This window comes from Diaporthe batatas (assembly GCF_019321695.1).
Source record: "Diaporthe batatas strain CRI 302-4 chromosome Unknown Contig00007, whole genome shotgun sequence".
NCBI lineage: Eukaryota > Fungi > Ascomycota > Sordariomycetes > Diaporthales > Diaporthaceae > Diaporthe > Diaporthe batatas.
Window position 1 is genome coordinate 1,367,205 of NW_025408554.1, and position 22,312 is coordinate 1,389,516.

A 22,312-nucleotide genomic window follows, 5' to 3' on the forward strand; every position below is an offset into this window, starting at 1 on the left:
TATTTTAATAATAATTATAAAACTTTAATAAAAACTTTAAATTATTATTATTTTATTATATTTAATAAAGTTATATTTTAATTATTATAGATTATTTTTATACTTAATTACATTCTTATTTAATTTATTATATTTCATTCTTATAGATAGAGTGTAATATCTTACTGAACAATTTATTTTACATATTTATCCCCCAGTGGACCTCATCAGATTTTCAGCATTTGCATGCAATGGAACTGTGAACCCTGAGGAAAGAAGAAAAAGAACAGAAGAGACTTCTATAAAATGCTGAGGACCACACAGTGCAGTCAAATGGCAGCCACAATAACCATCACAGACATGAGCCAACAAGATTGTCTCCACAGATAGTTCCGACCTTCAGCCGCCGCATTCGTTGACGTTGAAGCCGGCGAGCCTGCAGAAGCAGTGCCGCTCACGGCGTCAGCGTCTGGGTTCTCGGCAAAGACGCCTCCGAAGGGACCAGAGTCCGGTGTGACGCTGGTGTCCACCGAGGCAGCCGCGTCCCTATAGTCCTGGAGTTTGGACACATTGGGCTCGTTGACCACTCCCGCCATACCATGTTCTTTACAGTGATTACCGAACTCGGGCCCGTTCTGCGAGCAATAGTAGACAATGGGGTCTGTGTCGTTCACAGTGACGCGGAAGACTGTTGACTGCAGAAGGTTGGCGTCAGTCGTTGGCGCTTTAAATTCTGATGCGGCTGTAGTAGGTAGGTCCATTCGGACTTACGTTTTCTGTGTTCGTGTTGTCTTGCACGAAGAAACCTGAATAGAAGCCTCCGGATGCAGCCGGCTCGCAGGGCCGGTCATAGTCGCCCCTAACTATGCTCCGGTTATGGGCTTTGAAATGGAATTCGAGGATATCTCCAACATCGGCAGTGGTGTTTGTTGGATCAAAGAACGGTGCCTCGCCGGTGGACTTGATGACTACTATTTTGGCGGTGGTAAGGAATGGATTTGCCAGGGCTGTGACAACGAGTAGGGGGGTGAGTAGATGCATTCTGAAGACTGGAAATAGAATGGAAGGATATCGTGGAGCTCGGGCGAGGATGGAAATAAATTATTGGATCGAGGGACAAAGGTGCCGTAGGGATCGATCGACTTTAAATCATTACGCAATATCACAAGTACGGTGCAGCTTACGACGTCCTTATGAACGGGGTCCATAAATACAGTTGCGCGCAAGGGCTAGTCGGTTTGATCCGTACATGCTCCGTCGAATAGCATGCCCGTACTTGAGATTTGCCCCGATTGATTCTTCAAGACGCGTGCCGCTTGTTTCTGAAAGCTGACCTCATGGTGGCACAAACCGGAAGCTTGAGGACGATTGGCTTGGCACCACCTCGCCCTGGCCAACGAGATGCCGAATGTTTGCCTTAGTCGCTTCATCTTTATGTACAATGTCCGCGACTATGCATGTCAGCTTACCCGACTGCAGCCTTGGTCTTATTTTTATCCGCAGGGCGACGCAAATAGAAAATCAACTTAATGTGCGGCTCAAATGAACCTACTTGGACAAGCCTTTACCGGACGGCAGGTAGAGACTCCGAGCTCATCTCATTCGCCACCTTACTCTGGACCTTCCGCTCCACTTGGGTCCAGGAATTTTGGTCTCTCACAGAATCAAGATGTCTGATATCATGGCCCAACAATGATTAATTCACTCACAAACTGATAGATGCTCACTGTATTTTTTTTTAAGAGCTGGGTCTGGAGCGCTTACCACCGCATGAAGGCGCCTTGTATGTCCTCGGATGTATACGGAATAGAAGCGAAACCACCCACGTATCAAAGACTCTAATTATCTCCTAATAATGTTACGTGATCTATTCTAAGAGTAGCCGGGATTTGAAATCTCCAGTGCGGACACAGAACGAGTGGCCCATTGACTCTGGAGATTTGCTAGTCCCCTCCCGGAGCCTCCTCGACGCAAGTTCACAGATCCGTAACCAACCATAGAATTAAGAGCTTTCAAGAATGAAAAACAAGACACGAGATTCCAATGGCCGCAGACAATCAGAACAATCTGATGAGAGCCCGAGCTGACCTCCAACCCTAATCCAGTCCAAACATGACGTCGGAGTTTTTCTTCGCCGAACGAGACTTGGACGCTGACGCTGACACGGAAGTTGAACTTGGCCTATCACCATTTCTGGCCTTTTTCGGCGTGTTCGATACGGCTGCGGGAGATGGTAGTCGCTTGCCACCTGGGGTGGTTGTAGGTGGTTTGAGCGTATTACTCTCCACCGCCGCTCCTATCTTTGTTCAGGCGATGGTCGGCTCGGTTGGAACAAAAGACTAACCACAGCTACCTCCTGTACCACAGCTGCCTCCTGCACCACAGCTGCCTCCTGCACATTCCGCATCATCACCATTTGGCTGGGAGCCCGGCAACGGATTCGTTGATGGATCGACTCGAGGCGCAACTTCCTCTAGCCCGCCGGTGTCCGGGTCGTAGACCAAGCCGTGGATGGCAATGTCCCTGTCCGGCTTCGTCGGGTCCTGTGCGCGGATGGCTGGGTGGTTCTGGGGAGGACGTCAATAAATGTAAATCCGGTTCTCAGATCAGGGAAAAGTAATTACCTGGACGAACCACCAGTCCTTGCGCACAGCAGCGTAGGGGCATCCGAAATCGTACCATTGCATGTCAGCGATCGAAGAGGCACCCGCACATGCAATTTCTGAGGGGTAGAGGTTCTGCATTATAGAGCCTGCGAGGCCATTGAGTGATATCATTCCGCAACCCTTATGTTTGATGATGAAAACCTCTTTCACGGCCAGGAAATGCGTGGAGATGATGATATCCCGAAGGGCAGCTACGCAGCTTCCTCCAGCATTGCGAATGACATGTGCTTCGCCGAGGTTGATCCCAAAAGCCGCTGCAGGATCAATGCGGGCGTCAATGCAGGTGACTGGGAAGGACCAGAGTTCAAGTCAGCGTGGTGAACGCGATGTAAGGGCTAGTTGGGAGTGGTGGAAGACGAGTAGCTGGCAGAACGTACCGACAAGATATCTTTTCGAAGGAAGTATGTTGAGTTTTGTTGCACCCGGGGGACGCGAGGCAACGTAGCGTGCGTTCGCCTCCAACATCGCCCTGCGATTCTCAGTTTGCCTTCTTAGAGCCCGAGCCATTGTAAAAAGTGGCCAGATTACAGATCTTTCACGTATTATGACTTATATTCAGAGTGGTTGCAAATATTCCAAAAGCATACTTCTGCAGCAGGAGGTTGCGCGTGGTAAATATTTGTAAATGAACTGCTTTGGCAATGCAGGTTGCCCTTTGCGGCCTTTGTTTACGGGCTGTCATCCACAGGAATGTACCTGTGGACGCAAACGGCGAGCACTTGACAAAGCACGACGATGGTCCCAGATCTGATCCGGTATTCATCTCAGAATGTTGTTATAATTCATAATACACATAGGATGGTATTAAACGGATATCTGTGAACACATCTTTTGTGCTTTTGTTCTTGTGTATTTCGGCCAGTCAAGATGTCTACTCCCGTGCTTTGTCCTGATGCCTTCCTCCTCGTCTCTAGTGCGGAATGGAATTCCGTCCCCAAAATGAAATGATATCAGTTCTTTGATCTTTTCAAATCACTTGCTTGTCAAAGGAGGACCAACATTTGGACGATCAGTCGGTTGAATTCGACACTAAGTAATAGGGAAAGTCATTGTAAATTGTCATGGCCTGGCGGTGGCATTAGGGCCAATGTCCAACTTGGCTACTTCCGTCCAGCTTCCTGGGAGGCAGAATTGTGATTATGATTTGCAAAGATACTTGGGCTTCCACCATATAATCGATAGCGGCGGGACAGATGTGAAGTCACAGGCTGACTGCCCATTCAGCACTTGAAATGTATATAATACAGTACATATTTATGCTAGTATGCTTGCAGCAATGGGGCTCAATTACTTACAATAAAATGTTTTCACTCAGCTCGAGGCCGCCGTCAACAGAAGCTTCACGCAGCTGGCGGGCGTGCTGCACTGTTCGTTTGGCGGGAGTGCGGTCGACGGTGAGGCGAGGAGGCACTGGACCAATGCCAGTCTTGTGCCCGGTGGAGGAGAGGCTGCATGTGTCCTATGAGCTCGAGTGGGCCAAGTCGCCTGGGGGATTTAACGCGCGGACTTTGAGGGTGTCATCAATGGATTGCTGGGTTGAGAGCAGCGACAACCGCTTGAGCCATACACGCAATCTCACAGCGGGATGATGCAAACCTATGGGGCCGACTCCAGAGTCTTGTTGACGTTGGTAGAAATCGATGAACCCTCGTCAATGATGGGTCTAGATTGGGCTCCAGTCCAAGGCTACCTACTTGAGTACTTAAGTACCTAGGTACTTACCCAGGTACCTACCCTAGGTAGGTAGGTATCACACATGCACATTATTTGAGATTCTAGTCGTCTTTCGTATCTCGTCGTCTGCCGTATTGTAGAGATGTTGAATCTTAATAGGCTAAGGGCACACACTACCCTAGGAGACTTGCTTTGTCTGACTCAATTTGTTTCCTGGATATAACTCATGCAGGCCGACATTAGCAGCATGCCAGTGCTTGATTCACCCATCGCCGTTGGTGTGATTGATAATGCCGTGGCAGTGGTCCGCGTTGCACATTGGCATTCATGAATTGATTGGGCAAGAAGGATCTCATGCCCTGCATAGGGATACGTTTAGAGGCCTCAACAGCTACCAAGCAACCATGCATTGATCTGAGCGGTAATATTTGAGGCTCAGAATAAGCAGGACCTTGCAATTTGCTCCGGATTGAGTTGGAGCTATGCCCACCCATCCCTTACCATTTTGCGAACAACGGAACCCCCCTTAGGACAATCCTTTTGATGTACACATGTTGCAAAGGCTCAGAAAGTAGGTCGAGTGGGCAGACATCTCATTTGGCCAGATCACTAGGAGGGTTGACAAATGGCTGGGGGAAAGCTGTTGAACAAGTGGTTGTTTTGTAGACTTTGTCTGTGGTGCCATTCATTGTCAGACGTGGTCGGCAAGTGGCATATCAAAGACTCTGCATGGCCATTCTTGCCAAAGCAAAGCATTGAACGAAGGTCCCAATGTTGGTTGACTCACTTGCTGGGTCGGACTGCCAGTCCTGCTTCATGACGGTCACTTCGGAGTTGAGCCGGGGCTGTTCAGAGTAAGACGGAGGATTGACTCGCACCGGCGGTGGCTTCAGAGCTCCTTTGATCAGTGGTCGTTTTAAGTTATTGGGGAGCGGTTGCAGTTGGTCAGGCATTGTCAATTGACTCCAGGACTTCAGACCGGGGTTGTGGTTGCACACCAAGGAGCTGGTGAGACGTGGGTGTGCCAAGCTGCAGTGGTGGTAAACTTTACGTCTTAGGCCGACGGGTCCCAAGATTGGATGACGAGCTTGCGGGCATCTGCCTACATGGAGTAATACCAGTTGACAGCAAGTGGAACCCGACAATGCCTCGTGACGAGGCTCAATGGTGCGCCAGAACAAAGCACCCGAGGAGGGCCAATAATTCGCACACCCGGGCAGCGGTAGGACCTTTCTGGCCTTCCAGGCTCGATGATTCCATGTGAGGCTGCTGTGCGATAGAAACAAAGTCCGCAGAGAGCTGACTGATTACGGGCATGTGGATGAAGCACCTGGATGAGCAAGACAACATTGAAGGAGGGCACAGGGTCCCCACTTTTCCATGATCCAGGGCGAGATTTCTACCGAGCCAGCAGGGATCTGGATCTTATCGAGGCTTATCAGCCCCGTATTTGTCACAGCCAGCCAATCATGGTCTGACCTTCCCCCACTTTCCCGCCTCATTCCCCGCCATCACCAGTCGAAAAGCGGGCAGGTGCGCTTCACAGTTTTTTTTCCCCCTTCTGCGACGCTTACCTGGGATGGAAAAGAGGCGACGGGACTGATGAGGGGATGTGTGCGGGAAGGTGCAAGCGAAAGAGAAAAAGAAAAAAAAAACGAGGTTGGACAGTAGCAAGGGGCAAGGGGCAAGGAGCAAGGAGCAATATTCATTGACAAGCGACAAGCGACAAGCGATAGTAACAGGGTGGTGGCAGTATGACTCTTCCCAATTTGCCAACGTTGTGGCCGCTCATGATCTGCTGTTACTAGGTGCATGTAGGAAGTAGCACTGAGTAGTAGTTCTGATTGATAACTATGACTCTGCAAAAGCTTCCCCATCCCCCCAGCAAAATGGTTCCTTCTTAAACCAAGCCAACCCCGCACCCTCCGCTACCGGCCCTCGACCTCGACCTCGACTGTCTTGCTCAATGACCCAGGCCGGCTCACCAACGGCCCCGAGTGACAACACCATCGCGACACCGGCGCCCCCCAGATCCGTTCGCCAGCGTGCCTGGACTGTTGGAAGGTCCCGCCTGCCCTGCGCCGTGCTGCGGTAGCGGAAACTCCCCCGTCCTCTCCGGATCTCCATCCCTCCATCCCTCCCTCCATCCCCCCTCCGTCTTTTCCCCTGCCCGCCCACCTCCGCCACCGTGCAGGTGTGCATGGACGGCTCTGCAGCCCCCGGAGCAGGCGCCGCAGGCTCGGCAGCCCAGGCCCAGGCCCAACACGGCCATGGCCACGGCAATGGAGGTCCTGCCTCCTCCATGAGCCCGACAAGCCCGGTTTCCGCCCGGAGCCATGTCTTGTCCCACGCCTCCGCACTCGGTGCCAATGGCGCCGCCAAGCGCAAGAGGAGTTCTGTCGGCATGGTCGGCAGCAGCCCCGGCAGCGCTGATGGTGACGACGACCTCGGCGCCGATCAACACGAGAAGAAGAGGCAGCCCGGCGTCAAGAGGGCTTGCAACGAGTGTCGCCAACAGAAGGTGAGTCCGGCCCATTGTCCCTGCCACAACTCGTGCTGACCAACGCGCCTGGTGTTAGCTGCGATGCGACGTCGTACAAGATCCCTTCACCAGCTGCTCCAGATGTGTCCGCCTCAAACTCGACTGCAAGATCGAATCAAACTTCAAGCGCGTTGGCAAGCGCAGCAAACATGCAGAGATGGAAAGGGAGATCGAGAAGCTGCGTCGCAATGTCGCAAAGGCAAGGTCGCAAGGCTTCATCCCGGACGAGGATGACCCCATGGAGTCCCAGCTACAGTCTCCCGTCGTCGCCAGCGTCTACTCCCACACCAGGCACCCCTCGCTCATGGGGTCTGACGAGGCCGTCTCGTCCCTGTTGCACCTAAAGCGCGGCGGCTCCTACAACGTGCCTCGCATTTGCCGGGAGCTCGACGAAGTCCGCTTGACCGAGGACGCCGAGGCCCAGCTGTTTGCCGAATACTTCGCCCATTACGACCAGTTTCTCCCATTCCTCAACCCTAGCCAGTCCCCCGACCAGTACTATGCGCAGCATCCCCTGCTCTACTGGGTCATGATCTCAGTCGCCGCCCGCAGATACCATCCTGACCCCTCGCTACTCGGCAATCTTTCCGGCCCTCTCACCAATCTGCTGTGGCAGACCATTGGCGATGTGCCCAGCAGCCACCATGTCGTCAAGGCCCTTTGCCTCCTGTGTACATGGCCGCTTCCCACAAGCACATCCTCTTCAGACCCAACACAGATCTTGTGTGGTGTGATGATGAAGGTCGCCACCCTCATCGGTCTCCACAGGCCTCATCACATCAATGACTTCTCGCGTGTTGTCATCGACCTGGACAACGAGCAGCTGCATGACCGTGTTATGACGTGGGCCGTCACCAACATTGTCGCCCAGTCCATTGGAACGGGCTACGGCCAGCCCGCGTCCAGTCTCTACGACTGGACACTGGCCATTCGGCCTGGTGAATCTGGCCCCTTCCAGCTCTCACCGGATCTTGAGGCTCGTCTACAGATCGAGCGATTTTGCGACAAGGTTTCCAAGGAGATGTACAGCAATGCTAGCGATCCACGGGGCGTCGCTGGAGATGAGCACCGCGCCATGCTCATGCGTGTGTATCGCCGCGAGTACGGAGAGCTGCAGGCTTCGATAATGTCTCGCAACCTGTCCAGGGTCGTTAACCTTCACCTGAAAGCTGCCGGCCTCCACCTTCGGCTGGCCGGCTTCTTCGACTCCCACAACACACCCGGCTACATGGACGACCTGATGGGTCTCTGGAGGGCCAGTTGCAGTTTTCTGGACTACGTCCTGGACAGCAAACCAAGCTCTCCGCATGACCCCCATGGCGAGAGTGATCTGCTCCGATACGCCACCAACTACATCCAGCAAATGCTGGTCGCTGCCGGCTTCGCTTTGCTCAAACTCTTGCGGTCCTTCTTCGCCAAGTCCGTAGACTACGAACGCGGCCGCATACTGTTTCACCGCACCATCACAGCCATACGATCAACCAGTGTTGTCCAGAACGATCTCAACTGGAGGCTCGCTGAGCTCATGGTCCAGATCTGGAACGGAGCCCGCGCCGAGAAACGAAGCAAATCCTGGCATGACGAGGACTCGGTGCATGAGATCGATGACAGCCTGCAGTTGCAAGTGCGCTGCAGGCACAGCATGAGTCTTGTCTTTGACTCGATCTGGCACTGGAGAGAAGAATACCAAGCCCGTGGCCGAGGAAACCTCGACTGTAAGTGGAGCCCCCCCGCCTGCCCTCCGGCATCCGTTGCTGACGGAGGGCACGCAGCGCTGAAACATCCCACGAATCCAGATTCCGCAGAGCACTCATCGGCATCATCGACGCATCTCGACCCCCCACTGAGTTCCGCACATGGCCTGCCGGCCAGTCTCCTTACCGCCTCCAACGGGGCCTTGACGCCTAGTGGTGGCTCTGGCTTTGGTGGTGGCCAGGGAGGACTGGGCGGTTCAAATTATGAACCGACCAACTACGACTTCTTCGACCCCCAGCACTGGATGCTGGATGGACTCATGGACTTCAACTATTCCTTCGTGCCGGAGATGGGCGCCTAGGCGGCACACCAGGACCCAGGATAAGGACCATTTGGATTCCAAAGACTTGCTGTATCAAACTTGAGAGAACTCGCGAATGTAGATGGATTTGGTGGGAACCCAGCCCCTTGTGCGACATGTCCCGACCAGAGGCGGTTGCAATGGTTTTGATTCAGTTGATACATTCATCGCTGCAGGCTACAGTTTCTGAGGATCAGACTACGGCTCGGCATGGAAACAGCGAATGCTCTTCGGAATTTTGTTCATTATGCAGCGAGCTCTAGCCATAATCATGTCACAAATACCCAATACTTCGACATGAACATATAGCGTTCGAAGGGGAAAGCCAGCAAGTGCAGGATTTTGTGATCCAGTCAACCTTGAGTAAAGAAGGTCGCGCACAGCCAAGCTGGATTGAGAATGTTACGAAGCTTCAAGTCTGCGCGGGAAATTGGTTGAACGATTTCTACTGGCCACCATTGTGGCAAGATTGATTCCCTTTCAGCGGCGAATATCATTGATGCTTCATACAGGAGACAGGAACGGCAGGACACAAAAAGGATAACAGACGGACGTCCTACGATTTGCAACTCCCGCTGTGGTACATTTACATTGTACATAGAGGTACGCGCCAGTGGGCGACGATATTGGGCACTCAAGGATCAGGGTGATATAACCAGGAGGTGGCGTTGTGTCATGTTTCCGTTTACTTGACTGCGTTGCTTATTCACAATGCGTTTTGCCAAGTACCATCCGCACTTCCCTTCCCACCCACCATTTTGACCGACCTGCTTGGCTTGGTGGGCTCTGGAAATGACAGGGAGGCGGAGGGGTCTGGAAAGATTGCCTCAGAGGATTTGTCTTGCGTCTTCATTGTGGTGGAATGTACATGTGGAGGTAGTATTCCCATTTGGGTATCTCCGACTGAGCGACAAGTGTAGGGCTGGCCGCGTGCAGAGAGTGTGAAGCTAGCTAGGTAGCCTGTCGATGCTTACATGCGAAATCAGGGATCATGAATGCCAGTGCTGTTGAATTCTTGGGTCTCTCACACATTGATGTCACTGAGTGCGTGCGTGTATGGGTCGACTGCTAGCGTGACGTCCACGAGGGTCTCGTCGGTCCCATGGGGTCCTGGCCCATGCTCTCCCGCAAGGGTCGGTCGGGGACGTGATATCGAATGTTCTATCTTTGTTGTGCACAGTAGCGCGCTACCACGCTACAATGTGCAATCGTACCATCACTACCACCATCGTCACTGCCCTGCCGTTGTGGTGGAGAGGTGACGTGGGTTGAAGAGCAAAAAAAGTGGTGACACCCGGCCAGGCGTGCGGTGTCTGTCTGTCTGTCTGTCTGTCCCCTTGTCGCGTGGCCGGGCTGCGGCGCAGGCGCAGACTTCGGGCGCTCACTCGCCGCGGCGGTTAGATCAAGGCAAGCGTCGTAGGATTATGGCCACATAGGCGACCAAGCAAGAGCCATGTGTAGGGGTGTGTGTGGGGCAGGGATTGCAACCGGCCGGACGGGGAACAAAAAAAAAACGTGGGCTTTGGGGGCCTGCTTGGGTTCATCTTCTGGGGTTGCAGGACAGCAACCTCGTCATCCATCGGCCCAAAAATGAGTCCATGTATCGTCACGGCGCAGCGACACCTTGCGGGCGGCCGCGTGCAGCCACGAGGGAGGCGTCCATGCCGCACGCACACTCGTGCACATTGCAATCCCTCCTTCTCTTTCTCTCTCTGTCTCTGTCTCACTCTCACTCTCACGCTCACTCTCCCCCTCCCTCTCGAATCCCCGCTCGGGGTTTGTAAGCCGGTTCATTGCGGCAAAAGCCGCGAGGAAGGAAGGGGTGTGCCCAGTCGGCCTGGTCTCCATCGTGGGTTTTGGTTGCGCTCGAGGTGGCCTCCCACACGACACATGTGCACTGCAACATTCTGCCCTGCCCTGCCCTGCCACGCTGTGCCCCGGCCGTGACCTGGGCCACGCGCCGAGCCCCGTGTCTTGCCTAGCCGGGGTCTCGTAGGGCAGAGCACGAGAAGGGCGGCGCTTGCCATGCGGTGGGGAAGGGTGTCTCTCTTCCCACGTTCTTCTTCGATGGCGTTCCATTACTGGTCAAGTTCCACTCGGGCTTGACATCGAGCCAGGTGTAAAAACGTCCCTGCTAGTAGTGCCGATCAGCCTTCCTAGTAGTAATGGCTGGGGGAGTGCTCAACACCGGCCTGCCCGGCGAGCTCGGCCGGTTAGCCACACCCCATCCGATCCGGTGTGTCTCCGGATGCACAGGCCCACAATACAAAGCCACAGCCGCCAGCCCGGCATATTGTCCTGCGAGGATACGCCGCGGTCTGGCTGTAAATCCCCAGGAACAAAGAGGGTCTGACTCAAAAGACTCTCGGCGGTTCGCGCCCGTCCACCACCCCTGATACAAAAAGCCCTTCCTTCAGTGCTAACCAGGGGGCCAGCCCACGAGGGGACCCGGCCGTTTTTGTTGCGGTGGCCCTCAAGCTGACCCTCTCGCGTCTAGCGCGTCGTCAGACCTGCCTGGGGCTTGGATCCTGCCGTCGAGGCCGTCGCAGGGTAGCAAAAGCCGTTGCGTATGTCCGGGGCTAGCTGGGGAGAGGATCTCCTTCCCGGCCGTCTTGGATGGGTCTGGGTTGTTTTAGCCGCAAATATTGGGACATGTGCTGACCAATCCGGGTTCATGACCCACGACGACGACGACGCTCGAGGGTGTGCGTGTCGACACTACACCTGCGCGTGGTCGTCAGCGGTACTGAACTATTGAGATGGCATCCCACCCAGAACCTCTGGCAATAACAGTGGGTCGCTTGGGGGAACCTTGCATGTTCGCGCCTCTCTCCAAGACCTCTCCATACGCCAACTCTCTCGCGCCCCTTGTCCCGGGACGTACGGAGGTTGCCCTCACTGGGCGCCATTCTCAGCCTGCCCCTCCCTTCGGGGAAGAAACGTGGTCGCGTGGTGACATCGTCCCGTATGGCCGGGATCCAAAGCGACTGTCTGGCTGAGGTTGAAGGCTACCAGGGAAGTCGGAGCGGTCTGGCCATGTGTCCATCGCGGCTCCGCACTGGCGGACCGGCGCCGTCGGGGACGGAGAAAAAGAGGGCTGAAGACATGGGACGAAGGAATCCACCCAAATGGGGGCTTCGAATTCGAGCTGCATGTGCTGTGCCGTTGATACCGGACACGTGCTGGGAAATGATCTGTCGCACACACTCCCCTGAACGGTAAGGGAGGTCGCGATATGTTGCCGTGGCTCGAGTCCTTCGAACCAGTTCTCCGACGCACCCATACTGTCGGGTCAGACATATGCTGCTTCTCGAAATTGCGTACAGAGAGCTGAATGTCAGGTTCAGCCACCGACCAAACCACGAGACGCGAGTTCCGTGCCACGCTGCCACGCTGCCACGCTTGGCTGGTATGGTATACTGCACACTTGGCCCCACCGGCCAGCCTGGGGTTCAGCGGAGTCTTACACAGGAGAATATGAGCATATGAAAACAAATAGGGTTAAATACCAGCTGCAAGCCACTGGCCTATCCGTCCGTGGGGGATCCACAGCGGTGTGAAGCTCAGAGCGAGGGGTGAGCCCCATTCCGTGGATTCAGAGAGACAGGGGCTTCCGTTCCATGTTCAATATGGGACGGATGATGATTCTGGAAGGTAGATGTGAGCACGGCAAAACTTTATGGCCTGGTGCGATCTTCCATCAACCGTGGGATGGGGCTTGAGGCTCTGTTGTACCGGTGCTGTGTCCTCGTACCCGCATCACCCCCGGGGGGACTGGGCGCGACAAGACCCCCCCCCCAACCTTCGCATATTCTATATGGGCCCGGAACTTTTGCCCACAAGCCATTGGTTGCGATGCTGGACGGCTGAACGCCCAGGGGCTTTGCGGCTTCATACCGTGCAGGCAAACACTACACCGCGATCGGCCCATGGCGATGATGCCGGTCCCCACAGGCGGAGCAACACCGCTGCATATGCAGGTTGGACCTTTTGTCTTTCCCGCCGCAAATCCACTATTTGTCCCGCTTGTCAATGCTGCCCCGTAAGGCGCCCAATTGCGCCAACATGCCCGGCAGACAGGCCCTGTTCAACAAAGTTGTTTGGTTCCACGCCCACACGGAAAACCATCCGGCGTGCCCCCCGCCCACTAGACGCCGAGGACCACAAGGGTCTTGTGGGGGCAGTCCTGAGGAATTGATATGTCACATTGGCTTCAGGTGCGTCTCCAAGACGTAGGCTGGTAGGGCTGGTGATTCGCAGCGCGTTTTCCTATTTCATCGTCTTGTGATCCGGCCGGACGGCTGGCTGGTGGGCTTGGATGGGGCGGAGTCCACGATGTACAGTACTTCGCGCCTCACTTTTGGAGGGGCTGACCCAGCAAGTGTGGGTAGTATCCTCTTTTACGAAGCTCATTCTGGGTTCTGACACCGCGCTCGCTGAGTAAAGCACGGCAGTCCATTGTCAGCACTCAATCCCTAGGGCTGAACATGGTACGCATGCCCAGGTGTAAGCCTGGCAGGTGCATGTCTGATAAGACAACAGACAGGCCTGTGGGCGCTGGTTGGTCTCTAGGCCACAAATACACGGCCTGCGTAGTTCATACCAAGTAACGTTACTGGCTTTGTCTTGCTGTTGATCCATTTGGGATTCTAGTCAGTCAGTGGGTGTTTGTTCCAGGAGACAAAAAAAGTCAAGACTTTCAGGACAACTGTCCAAGGCGTAATTCGACGCTGAGAACTCTACGGGCCGCGATCCGACTGCTCAGGCTCAGATGGTCCACGTGCGGCCAGGCCAGATCAGGCCAGCACATTGCGGTCGCCTGAGCATTTCCAACGTGTCAACCGCGGCTCTATCTGCAGAGAAGCGGAGCGTGGTAAGCGCTTGCAACACCTTGGTATGAGTAGTTGCCTCTTTTGCCCGGGTCTATTGACGACGAATCGGTCAGTTGGTTATTTCCTCTTGAACGAAGGCAGGCACCACGAACGTCGCGAGATGCTATCACCAGGGGTATTCCTGGCTGGTTTCCAGGGCCTCGACGTGGTGAGTACATGATTTCGCCCAGCAACCAACAGTGTTCACGGCACAAAGAAGGTTACTATTAGAGGTAAAATAGGATGTGTCGGTTGGCGGGATCCCTGTGCTCGTAAGGCACAGTTCGCCTGAGGCAATCCTCAGAGCAGGAAAGCGGAGACTGGTAGGGGAACGCTCGAATCCAAGAGGCACAGCAGACAGACGCTCGCAAGCCGGACACTCCTGGGGAAACGACACCATCCAGGAACAGGACAGTATCCTCCTCACTTGATCTCTGCATGTATTGGCTCCAGCCCAGACAGTTGAGAGATGAGGTTCGCATAGCTGAGCCGTGCATCAATGTACAGCCCAACCGCGATGAGAAGATCCTCGGCCAAATAATGGACGCTGTCATCTCACTGGTGCTCTCGGCTGAACTCCCCTCCGGATGCTGGGACAAATTTCCACAAGGGATTGCACATATCTGGTGTTTCAGTATAGCAGTTGTACCAGATACAAGTCAAGTGACTGTGGCAGGAGAGATCAATGACTGGATGGCAAAGAAATTAGGCTTCATCCAGTCCCGCGCCGCTGTGGCCCTCAAGGGTGTGACGATCACGCCGCATGACTGCAGATAGGCTGGAGTGTCGTGGCAACAATGCTCGTTGGTCGCGCAAACAGCGTCTGTTTCACAGACTCTGTTGTCTGCCCCTCGATTATTGCCGCAGACTGTGATCGGAGACGTTGCCTATTCAACAGAAGAGGGATAATGTGAGCCGGTTTTCAAGATCACGGACCGGATCTGACCAGTTCATGGTCTCGGGAAAAGATCCTCGTGCATTCCTCCGGGGGTTCAGCTGATGGGGGAAAGCAGATCTCGGGGCCGGATCAGAGCAGCCCAACAGCGTCAGCGTCAGCGTCTTTGTAGGTGTAGGGGGCCAGATAGACTTCACAGCCTTGCGAGACCCGTCATGGAGTACTAACAAGGCGAATGGACGATCGCTAGTCCCTCCTATCGCTCGGCCGGCTGAGAAAGGTAGGGTCCTGATGACCGAGTCAATGGCTCAACAGCCATCTACTCTGATGGCTGTTGAGGGGGGGAGGGGGTTGACTAGCAGTCTTGAATCACATCCTCAAGATCGGCAGCTGACGATGCTGTTGGCCGTTGAGCCGTGTCTATTTTCGGTTGCCCTGTGATCTCGCCTTGTTGCCACTGAGCTGAGTACTGGAGTTCAGAGATGATCATGCCATCCCAAGATTCGCTGTCTCTTACGCAGTAGATGATAGCACTCCCAATAACCAGCTCCAGAAGTCACATTTCAGTTATTCGGGCCTCGCAGCAAAGTTTAGTTGTGGCCGAATCAGTGCTGTCGGTCAAGTCAGTTGACGCAAGCCGCCTGCGGTCAGGGGGCTACCCCTGGACAGAGCAATGGCCACAGGTTATCTCAGGTCATAGGAGGCATTTGTCATCGTAAAGGCGATATGCCGCCCCGCTACACCGTGAAGATCTGATCGACTGTCCAGTCCACCATACATAGAGCAGCCATGGATCAGGGATGCCTTGGGGGGGGGGTTCAAGTTTTGAGTGATGACCTGATGGCTGATATTCCCGAGATTAGACGGCAAAGAGGTGGGGTATAACCCGTTGCAAGACAACAACGAGTGGCTGCCCAGATGCTAACAAGCATGCTGATTATTCGGGTGTCCCTGTCAAGCGCTCTCTTAACTGATTGTTGGTGACCATAGATTGGCTTCGCACTCGCTTGGATACCATGGTCTAAACCCTTGGAGCCAACACGGAGTTTCCAGGAAGACAAGAGGTGGCATTCTCTGTTCCATTTTGTGCGCCACCCCGCCCCCTCGTTGAAGATACTCGCGATGAGCCTTCCCCGTTTCGGGATGGACACAATCTTTACCGCCATCGTCAATGCGGAGATGAAACGGTGATCGCAGCCGTGGAAGTAGCGCCCGCGTCTACTGCGTATCTCCCAGTTGTTGCGATACCTGGTCAGTCTGGAGCTGGCTACGGGGAAGCGATCACTGCTGGAGAAGGAAGGAGATGGCCAATGCAAAGTTACTGGTGAGGCAGATTAGCTCGCAATTAGCCAAAGATCTTTTGTGCGATTACAGTCGAGAAGAAGCACTAGTGTTTGCTTTGACCGACACGCTGCTCTAGCGGGCGACCACGAGCAACGTGGGCGGCAGCAAGTCGTTGGCGGTTGGTTCCCGACAGGTTGGAAGCGCTGAGTGGCACAGTTGCGTCAAGATCAGTTGCAGCTGTCGTGGTTGCGTGGTTGCAGCAGAGCTGCAGTGCAGCACGGCTCAGTGCAGGTTGGGACAGGGCTTGTGAGGCTCTGAAAATGTGCTACGATCAGGAAGCGTGTCTGTTGGGTCGGCTGAGGTGGAGCGAAGCGTTGGCAGGTCAGATAGAGATATCAACTGCATAGACGCGGCCCTACTGCGAGAACAGGCGCGGCGGGTTGGATAACAGCTGGCACACGACACGACTGAGCCACCCGATCGTCCCAACAGAGCGGTATAGGCGCTTAGCAGCAGCAACCTCGAGTCATGGGACTCATGGGGAGATAGTTCTGCGGCCCAAACGATGTCCCTGGGTCCCTGGGTCCCTAGGTCCCTGGGACTCTTTGGCCCTATTTTCAACTCCTGCGCCATCGCCGGCCGCATCGAGCCGGCCGCGGCGAAGTCACGACGGGTCATACTTACATACCTAGGTACATAGCAGTGCCGGGTGGGCAGTTCTGCGCTGGTCCCGTACAAATTTTCAGGATACCTAGCCGGCTCCAGCTCCAACCACCCGCCCCAGCCACGGCCCAGTCGGGTCGGGGGACAACGAAGGCGAGGCAGACTGAAGGTCGGGGAGTAATTGGAGGTGACAAAAAGTCGTGTTCAGGATCAAGCATCAAGGAAGGCTTGGACTGGCGGGACTTGTTGCCCTGCTGGCGGGTTCATGGAATGAAGAGGGCCACTTTTCGAGGACATCGTCGGATCGGGTAGGTGTCTCGCCCCTCACGCGGCCGAGGCGGCCGATTGCTAATGCTCTGCAACCCAGTGACTGTTTTTGGCGGGCGGGTGGATATAGACGAGTCGAAGCCGGCAAGAAATCAAACGGGTGTGCGGATGAGCAGGGGACCTCTGTTACCGTCACCGTTGCCGTCCCCGTCGGACGGTGACCATGACCTTGAGCGGCGAGACTCGCAAAGTAAGAGGCTAGGTGCCGAGCATGTACCCACAGCAATGTGAGTGGTGACAGGTGGTCGTTGTAGTAGTCTAGACGTGTTCCAGGTAGGGCGATGCCAATCTGAGGGCAGCCAGGACCGGCGTCGCAGGGGACGGTTGCTCGTTCCGGCTGCTGTTTCTGGCTTGCCGTGCTGCGTTGCGCACCAGTTGACCCGTGACCTGAGGGGGAGTGGGTCCGTCGTCCATAATCAGTAACTGGCAACTGTGACCCACCGTTCGTCCATTGGCCGGGCCCCGACCTGCAGGGTATTTTTGCGCAGGGGGCTCCCTGCCACCGCTGATCGACGATCCATCCAAAAGTCCGCCCGCCTGCCCGCCTAACTTCTCGAAGGGCAGGAGCCACTTGCGCAATGCGACCCGACAAGAGGCTGCCAGGCCTGCCTGGACGGACGGCCCAGATTTGGACTCGACCAGACTCGACCCGACTCAGGGAAGGCAGCACGATGAGTGGGGAACGCAGTTGTTGGAGAGTCATGTTGCGATGAGGCTCTGCGTTGATCGCCTGTCCACGTCATGGAGGAGGGAGTTGCGAGGACAAACGGCTGGTGTGGCAGTGCCCCTCTCCGCTGCCTTCCCCCCTCCCTCCCTCTTCCCGCTCACCTGTCCGCCTTGTGCCTTGTGCCTTGCGCCTCGTGCCTCGTGCCTGGCTGCCTGGCTGCCTGATGAGTCTCCTTCTGCCTTCTCACGCCTTGTGCCCTGTGCCTGCCCAATCCCGGCGCCCACCCACCGGCCAGCATGAACAGTAAAACGGCTGGGTGGGTGGCTCAGTATGCTAGGTACTTGGTTTGGTCTCATGTTTGGGTCTGAGTTTTGACATTTCTGCATCTCAAAACATGCCCCCCTTCCCAAGACCCCTCCCTCATGACTGTGTAGGGCAGGGAGCAGAGATTAGAGAGCAGAGCAGGACAGGACAAGCACAGCAGGGCAGGACAAGCAGGGCAGGGCAGGACAAGCAGGGCAGGGCAGGACAAGCAGAGCAGAGCCTCATTTGATCGCATTTGGCCTAGCCAGTAACGAGGTGGGGATGTCGCTGTCGTGTTTTTTGAGGGGTTGCTGGTGCCCACCGGGTCCTGGCGCCTGCAGAGCCGGAAGTGCTGTGGGTTCGGCGCAGTCTCCCTACAGACAGATGGACAGGCAGAGAGATGCAGCCAGACCGCCCAAAGATCTTTTCGGTTGTACTTGTCAAGTCCTGTCGTGCTCCCTCGTCTCCAAATTTCTGGGATGTCGACCTTGGGTCGTGTCACAGTTGCATTCTTGTCCCTACCGGGCGTCACTGGCGGCTACCGCGTACCAGCGCCCCGTTGCCAACGTTCTCGATTTTGACGCACCAACGCGCCAAACTGTCAGAGCTCACACGCCCACATCGTGTGATGAAATCAGACCGTTGGTAAAGATCAGGGCCGTCGCCCTGAGCTGCCAATCGAGACCGTCCGAAATAAGCGCTCGACCTTGTGTGCCAGGAAACCTGAGGGAGGGTGGGCGTCTGGGATCTAGGGCTGGGGAGCTGCCACAGCACGGCAGCTGCAGGCGCCTCTGGCACGATTCTCAGGGATCACCCCAGTTCGTTTTGCATCGACCTAGCCCCAAGCACGCCTAGCGCGTCCCGACGGAACGGCACGCTGGTTGACTGGTCGGCGGGTTACATTCAGCCCCCAGGATGCTCCATTTTCCTGCATGGGATGCAACACAAACGGTACCTCCAATTCGACGCGGGGGGCTGGTCTCATCTTCCACGCTCTCATAGTGCACCTCGTTTCTTGGCGTTACAACGCTCCCTCTTTGAAAGTCGTGCTGTGCCGTGTTTTGGCATCCTTACGGTACTCAGGGATTTCGGTTTCCGCAAGCTGTGTGCACTCTTCTGTAACCCGGTACCCTTCGCTCTCCCCGCTTTCTAGCCTGATTGCGTCAACCAGTCTTTGCCGTCCGTAGGCTGTCGGTCAACTATGCGCGCAGAGGTACCTCAAAGCTGGGGTGAGTGGGAGGGTTAGGCATGTGTAGTGTACCACAGTTGCGTGCCTGAGAGAGAGAGAGAGAGTGTGTGTACGGAGCATGTGCGCGTGTTTGAGTGGCCGCATATCGGTGACCAAGCCTGACCTGTTGGGGCGCTTGTTTCGGCTACTGGCCTGTGGTCCTCGCCTGAGTGTGTCTCCTCCCACAAGGCACCGGCAACCAGTGATGAAAAGATGTCGTTGTTTTTGGCTTGTTGATCCTGCTGGGAGCTGTGCCTGGCCGGGCCGTTAAGGATTTGATCCCATGTAGAGATTAGCCACGCCTGTGATGAATTTAGCGCAGGATTCGGAGCCTTGTGTCCTGTCCACAATTTGCCGGTCGTTTTCCACCTGATGCCGTTCTAGCGCGACCAGCTTCTCCCGTCTCCAGGGTTGTGCTGGTCTGGGCACGAGGAGCCTGACCGTGGTGTGCCTTTGAGCACTGACTGAATTTTATGCTTGCCGTGAATTCTGAAGCGAAACCCATCTTGTCAACCTCTCATGATCGGCAGTGTCCACCACGGAACCAAGATCGCGCCAGTCAGCCAGCCCCGGTTGCCGCGAGCTAGGATCGCCTCGCCCATTTTTTACCAGCCCGCCATCCGGGCATGGGTCAAGGGCCACATAGGGGCCCAGGTGTGTCGTGTTCTTCTTCCAGTCCCGATGTTGGGCAAGTCCATTGAGGGCTCTGCGGCCGGCCATATTTTGGCTTCAATGATGCGGCCCGAAAAAGGGGGGAGGGCACATCGGGGCGTGATAGGCCGTGGTGCTCGTACTTTGCCAAATGGTACTATGTAGATCATGCATGGTATGTGAGCAGCGCCGGCATGCTCGCTTAGGGGCTGATTCGAGGTCCCGCTGGCGCTGGCGCCCGCGCACATGACATATCCGGGACGCGGGAGGTGAGGCAGGCATCCCGGCTCTGGCAACACGTCGATCCAAGCCCACCGGAAGATGCTCCCGAGATGATGCGTCTGTGGTGCGTTGGGTGTTGGGTTGGGACGATTGCGGCGGTTCACGAGCAGTTTATTAGGCGGTGGTTGTTGGGAGGAGAGCAGGCGGGCGGGCGAGCAGGCGAGCAGGCCGTGTGCGCGCCTAATTTCCGGGTATTAGTGCGGTCTGTGCTGAGCCATGCGTTGTTTTGCCGTGCTGCTGTGTACCTAGGTATCTAGGTACCTAGGTACTGTGTGTCTGGCAGTGTGTGTCTGGGCCAGGAGTCCAGGACAACAGCTCCCATTCGGCGCCCACCGAGTGAGGAAGCGATGGAGGGTGGTGAGGAAAGGAATGTCCTTGTTGCCCATTAGTGCCGATTGCGCAGATTAGTCTGGCCTGCTCGCTATCTCTCCCGAGGCCTAGTCCCGTTCGAGGCCATCCCCCCTCCAGCCCCAGCTGCCCCAGCAGCAGCAGCATCGCCTTCCCCAGACCCCATGTGTCGAGCCATCCCAGCCCGCAACCCGAGCCCGGCTGCATCCCCCTTTATGCGTTCATAAAACCCAATGGTCATCACGTCGGTTTGTCAGGCATCTGGCATGTGCGTGTGGGTGTGCGTGCGCGTGCATGTATTCGTGACAGGACGGGAAAGAAGGGGGGAGGGGGAGGGGGGAGGGGGGGTTGCGGTGGTGCATGCACATGTGGTTTGGGATGGGCTGGCAGGCTGGATGGGGGTATGTAGGGCAAGGGCGACGACTGACAAGATGATGACGGGAACGGTCGACTGGTCAAACACCGAAATGGCCCGTCGTCAAATCACAGCCCCTGCCCCAAGCTCCAACGGCGGCCCACCTCTGATGCAACGCCCAGCGCCTGCCTGAGCCAGACTGCAATCCGTGCTTCTCCGCTGGCGACGATCTGTTCCTCATGGGCAACTGACAGGGTTCCCTGAGCCTCTCAGTCCCTTCAGTCCCTTCAGTCCCTCCGGTCCCTCTGGTCTCTCCAGTCTCTCCAGTCCCTTGAGTCTCTCGGACCCCTGTTTCGCTCTGGGTTGCCGATGGACAGAGCCAATCTCCTCGTCCCGCAATGTCTTTTCCTCACCCACTGCCTAGCGCCCCTAGCCGTCTTCCCCGACCTTCACCCATCACCCCTTCCCGTGCAACCGTGCAACCGTGCAACCGTGCTTGCCTCGCCCTGCTGCCCACGCACACGCACACGTACCCTATGCTGTGCTGTGCCGTACCCCGTCTACATCTCATCCCGTATCTCCTTCTCCCCGCCTGCATCTGCATCTTCAACTTGTCTCATCTTGTCTTGCCCCCCAGTCTGCCCACCCACCCAATGGCGGACTCCCCTCTTTGTTTCTGGCTCACCGTTCGACGGCCCCTTGACTGATCCTGACTGGGTGTGAGGCCGTGGCCATGCGTCGTATGTAATCGCTTCCCCGCCTGTCACGAGCAAGAGACAGAAAGATCAGCCGTTCCCTGGCCAGGCACTTTATGTCAACTATGTCACCTCATCCAGACCTGTCCAGGGTCTCCAGACAATCTGTGCCGCCTGCCCGCTGCTAATTTCCTCTTCATCTCAGCGGTACCCTGTCTGGGCTGTCTGGCTGTCTACCTCTGATTTGTACTCCGTACATGAGGTTGACAGCAGCACTGAGAACCTGCTGCCCGACCGAGGCTGCTTTGGGCTGAAGTCATCGTCAGTGGCCAGCTCGATCCTCGACCACTCATCATCCCGGCCAGCGTCCCAGCCGCACCTGGCCTGGGCTGCGTCCCCACTCGCCCTGTCCATGTCTCCTGGGGTCTCGCAATTGCGCCTCTGATATTCAAGTACTGGTGCTGGAGATTTGTCTGGCATACTGCGTACTGCGTACTGCGTGCTGTTATTACCTGGTATCGACCGCACTGACGCCGCAGCTAGTGTTGCTAGCCGAGGACTGCGTGCGGCATGCTGCTCTTGCGGCCCGGGCGGTCTTTGCCCCGAAGACCCTGCCATGACATGGGGACTCGGTCTGGTTGCATGAGAGCTGGAGAAGGGCTTCCCAGGAAAACTTGCCAAATCCACCCTGCGATCTGCCCTACCCTGCCTGCCTCTCGCGACCCTGCTCCATGGGGCTGAGAGCCAGCCGGATTGGGAACGACCACGGCCCACGTCAATAACGCGTACCCACCTGGCCTCCTGCCGCACTCGCTTCTGCCATTCG

General features: G+C 55.8%; 3 protein-coding genes across 3 annotated transcripts; 1 reads left to right on the forward strand and 2 right to left on the reverse strand.

Moving 5' to 3' along the window:
- Positions 1-163: 163 nt before the first annotated feature.
- Positions 164-1,258, reverse strand: KVR01_006497 (uncharacterized protein). Its single transcript, XM_044787697.1, has 2 exons — positions 751-1,258; positions 164-674 (listed from the first exon to the last, which is right to left on the reverse strand). The coding sequence occupies exons 1-2, from the start codon at positions 1,018-1,020 to the stop codon at positions 309-311; spliced, it is 636 nt and encodes a 211-aa protein (XP_044643928.1). The 5' UTR covers positions 1,021-1,258; the 3' UTR covers positions 164-308.
- Positions 1,259-2,318: 1,060 nt separating this feature from the next.
- On the reverse strand, positions 2,319-3,152 carry KVR01_006845 (uncharacterized protein; the record flags this gene model as incomplete). The annotated part of the gene is made up of 3 exons (XM_044790720.1): positions 2,319-2,546; positions 2,604-2,932; positions 3,023-3,152. The coding sequence occupies 3 exons, from the start codon at positions 3,150-3,152 to the stop codon at positions 2,319-2,321; spliced, it is 687 nt and encodes a 228-aa protein (XP_044644276.1).
- Positions 3,153-5,900: 2,748 nt separating this feature from the next.
- On the forward strand, positions 5,901-9,929 carry KVR01_006743 (uncharacterized protein). The gene is made up of 3 exons (XM_044791431.1): positions 5,901-6,840; positions 6,899-8,576; positions 8,634-9,929. Exons 1-3 carry the CDS (start codon positions 6,520-6,522, stop codon positions 8,915-8,917), a joined length of 2,283 nt encoding a protein of 760 aa, XP_044644174.1. The 5' UTR covers positions 5,901-6,519; the 3' UTR covers positions 8,918-9,929.
- The last annotated feature ends 12,383 nt before the right edge of the window (positions 9,930-22,312 follow it).

Coding starts and splice junctions, on each gene's coding strand:
- KVR01_006497 (XM_044787697.1), bottom strand. CDS start 1,020: ATGCATCTACTCACCCCCCTACTCGTTGTCACAGCCCTGGCAAATCCA. Junction 675..750: donor ACAACACGAACACAGAAAAC/GTAAGTCCGAAT, acceptor AACCTTCTGCAG/TCAACAGTCTTCCGCGTCAC.
- KVR01_006743 (XM_044791431.1), top strand. CDS start 6,520: ATGGACGGCTCTGCAGCCCCCGGAGCAGGCGCCGCAGGCTCGGCAGCC. Junction 6,841..6,898: donor ACGAGTGTCGCCAACAGAAG/GTGAGTCCGGCC, acceptor GCCTGGTGTTAG/CTGCGATGCGACGTCGTACA. Junction 8,577..8,633: donor TGGCCGAGGAAACCTCGACT/GTAAGTGGAGCC, acceptor GAGGGCACGCAG/CGCTGAAACATCCCACGAAT.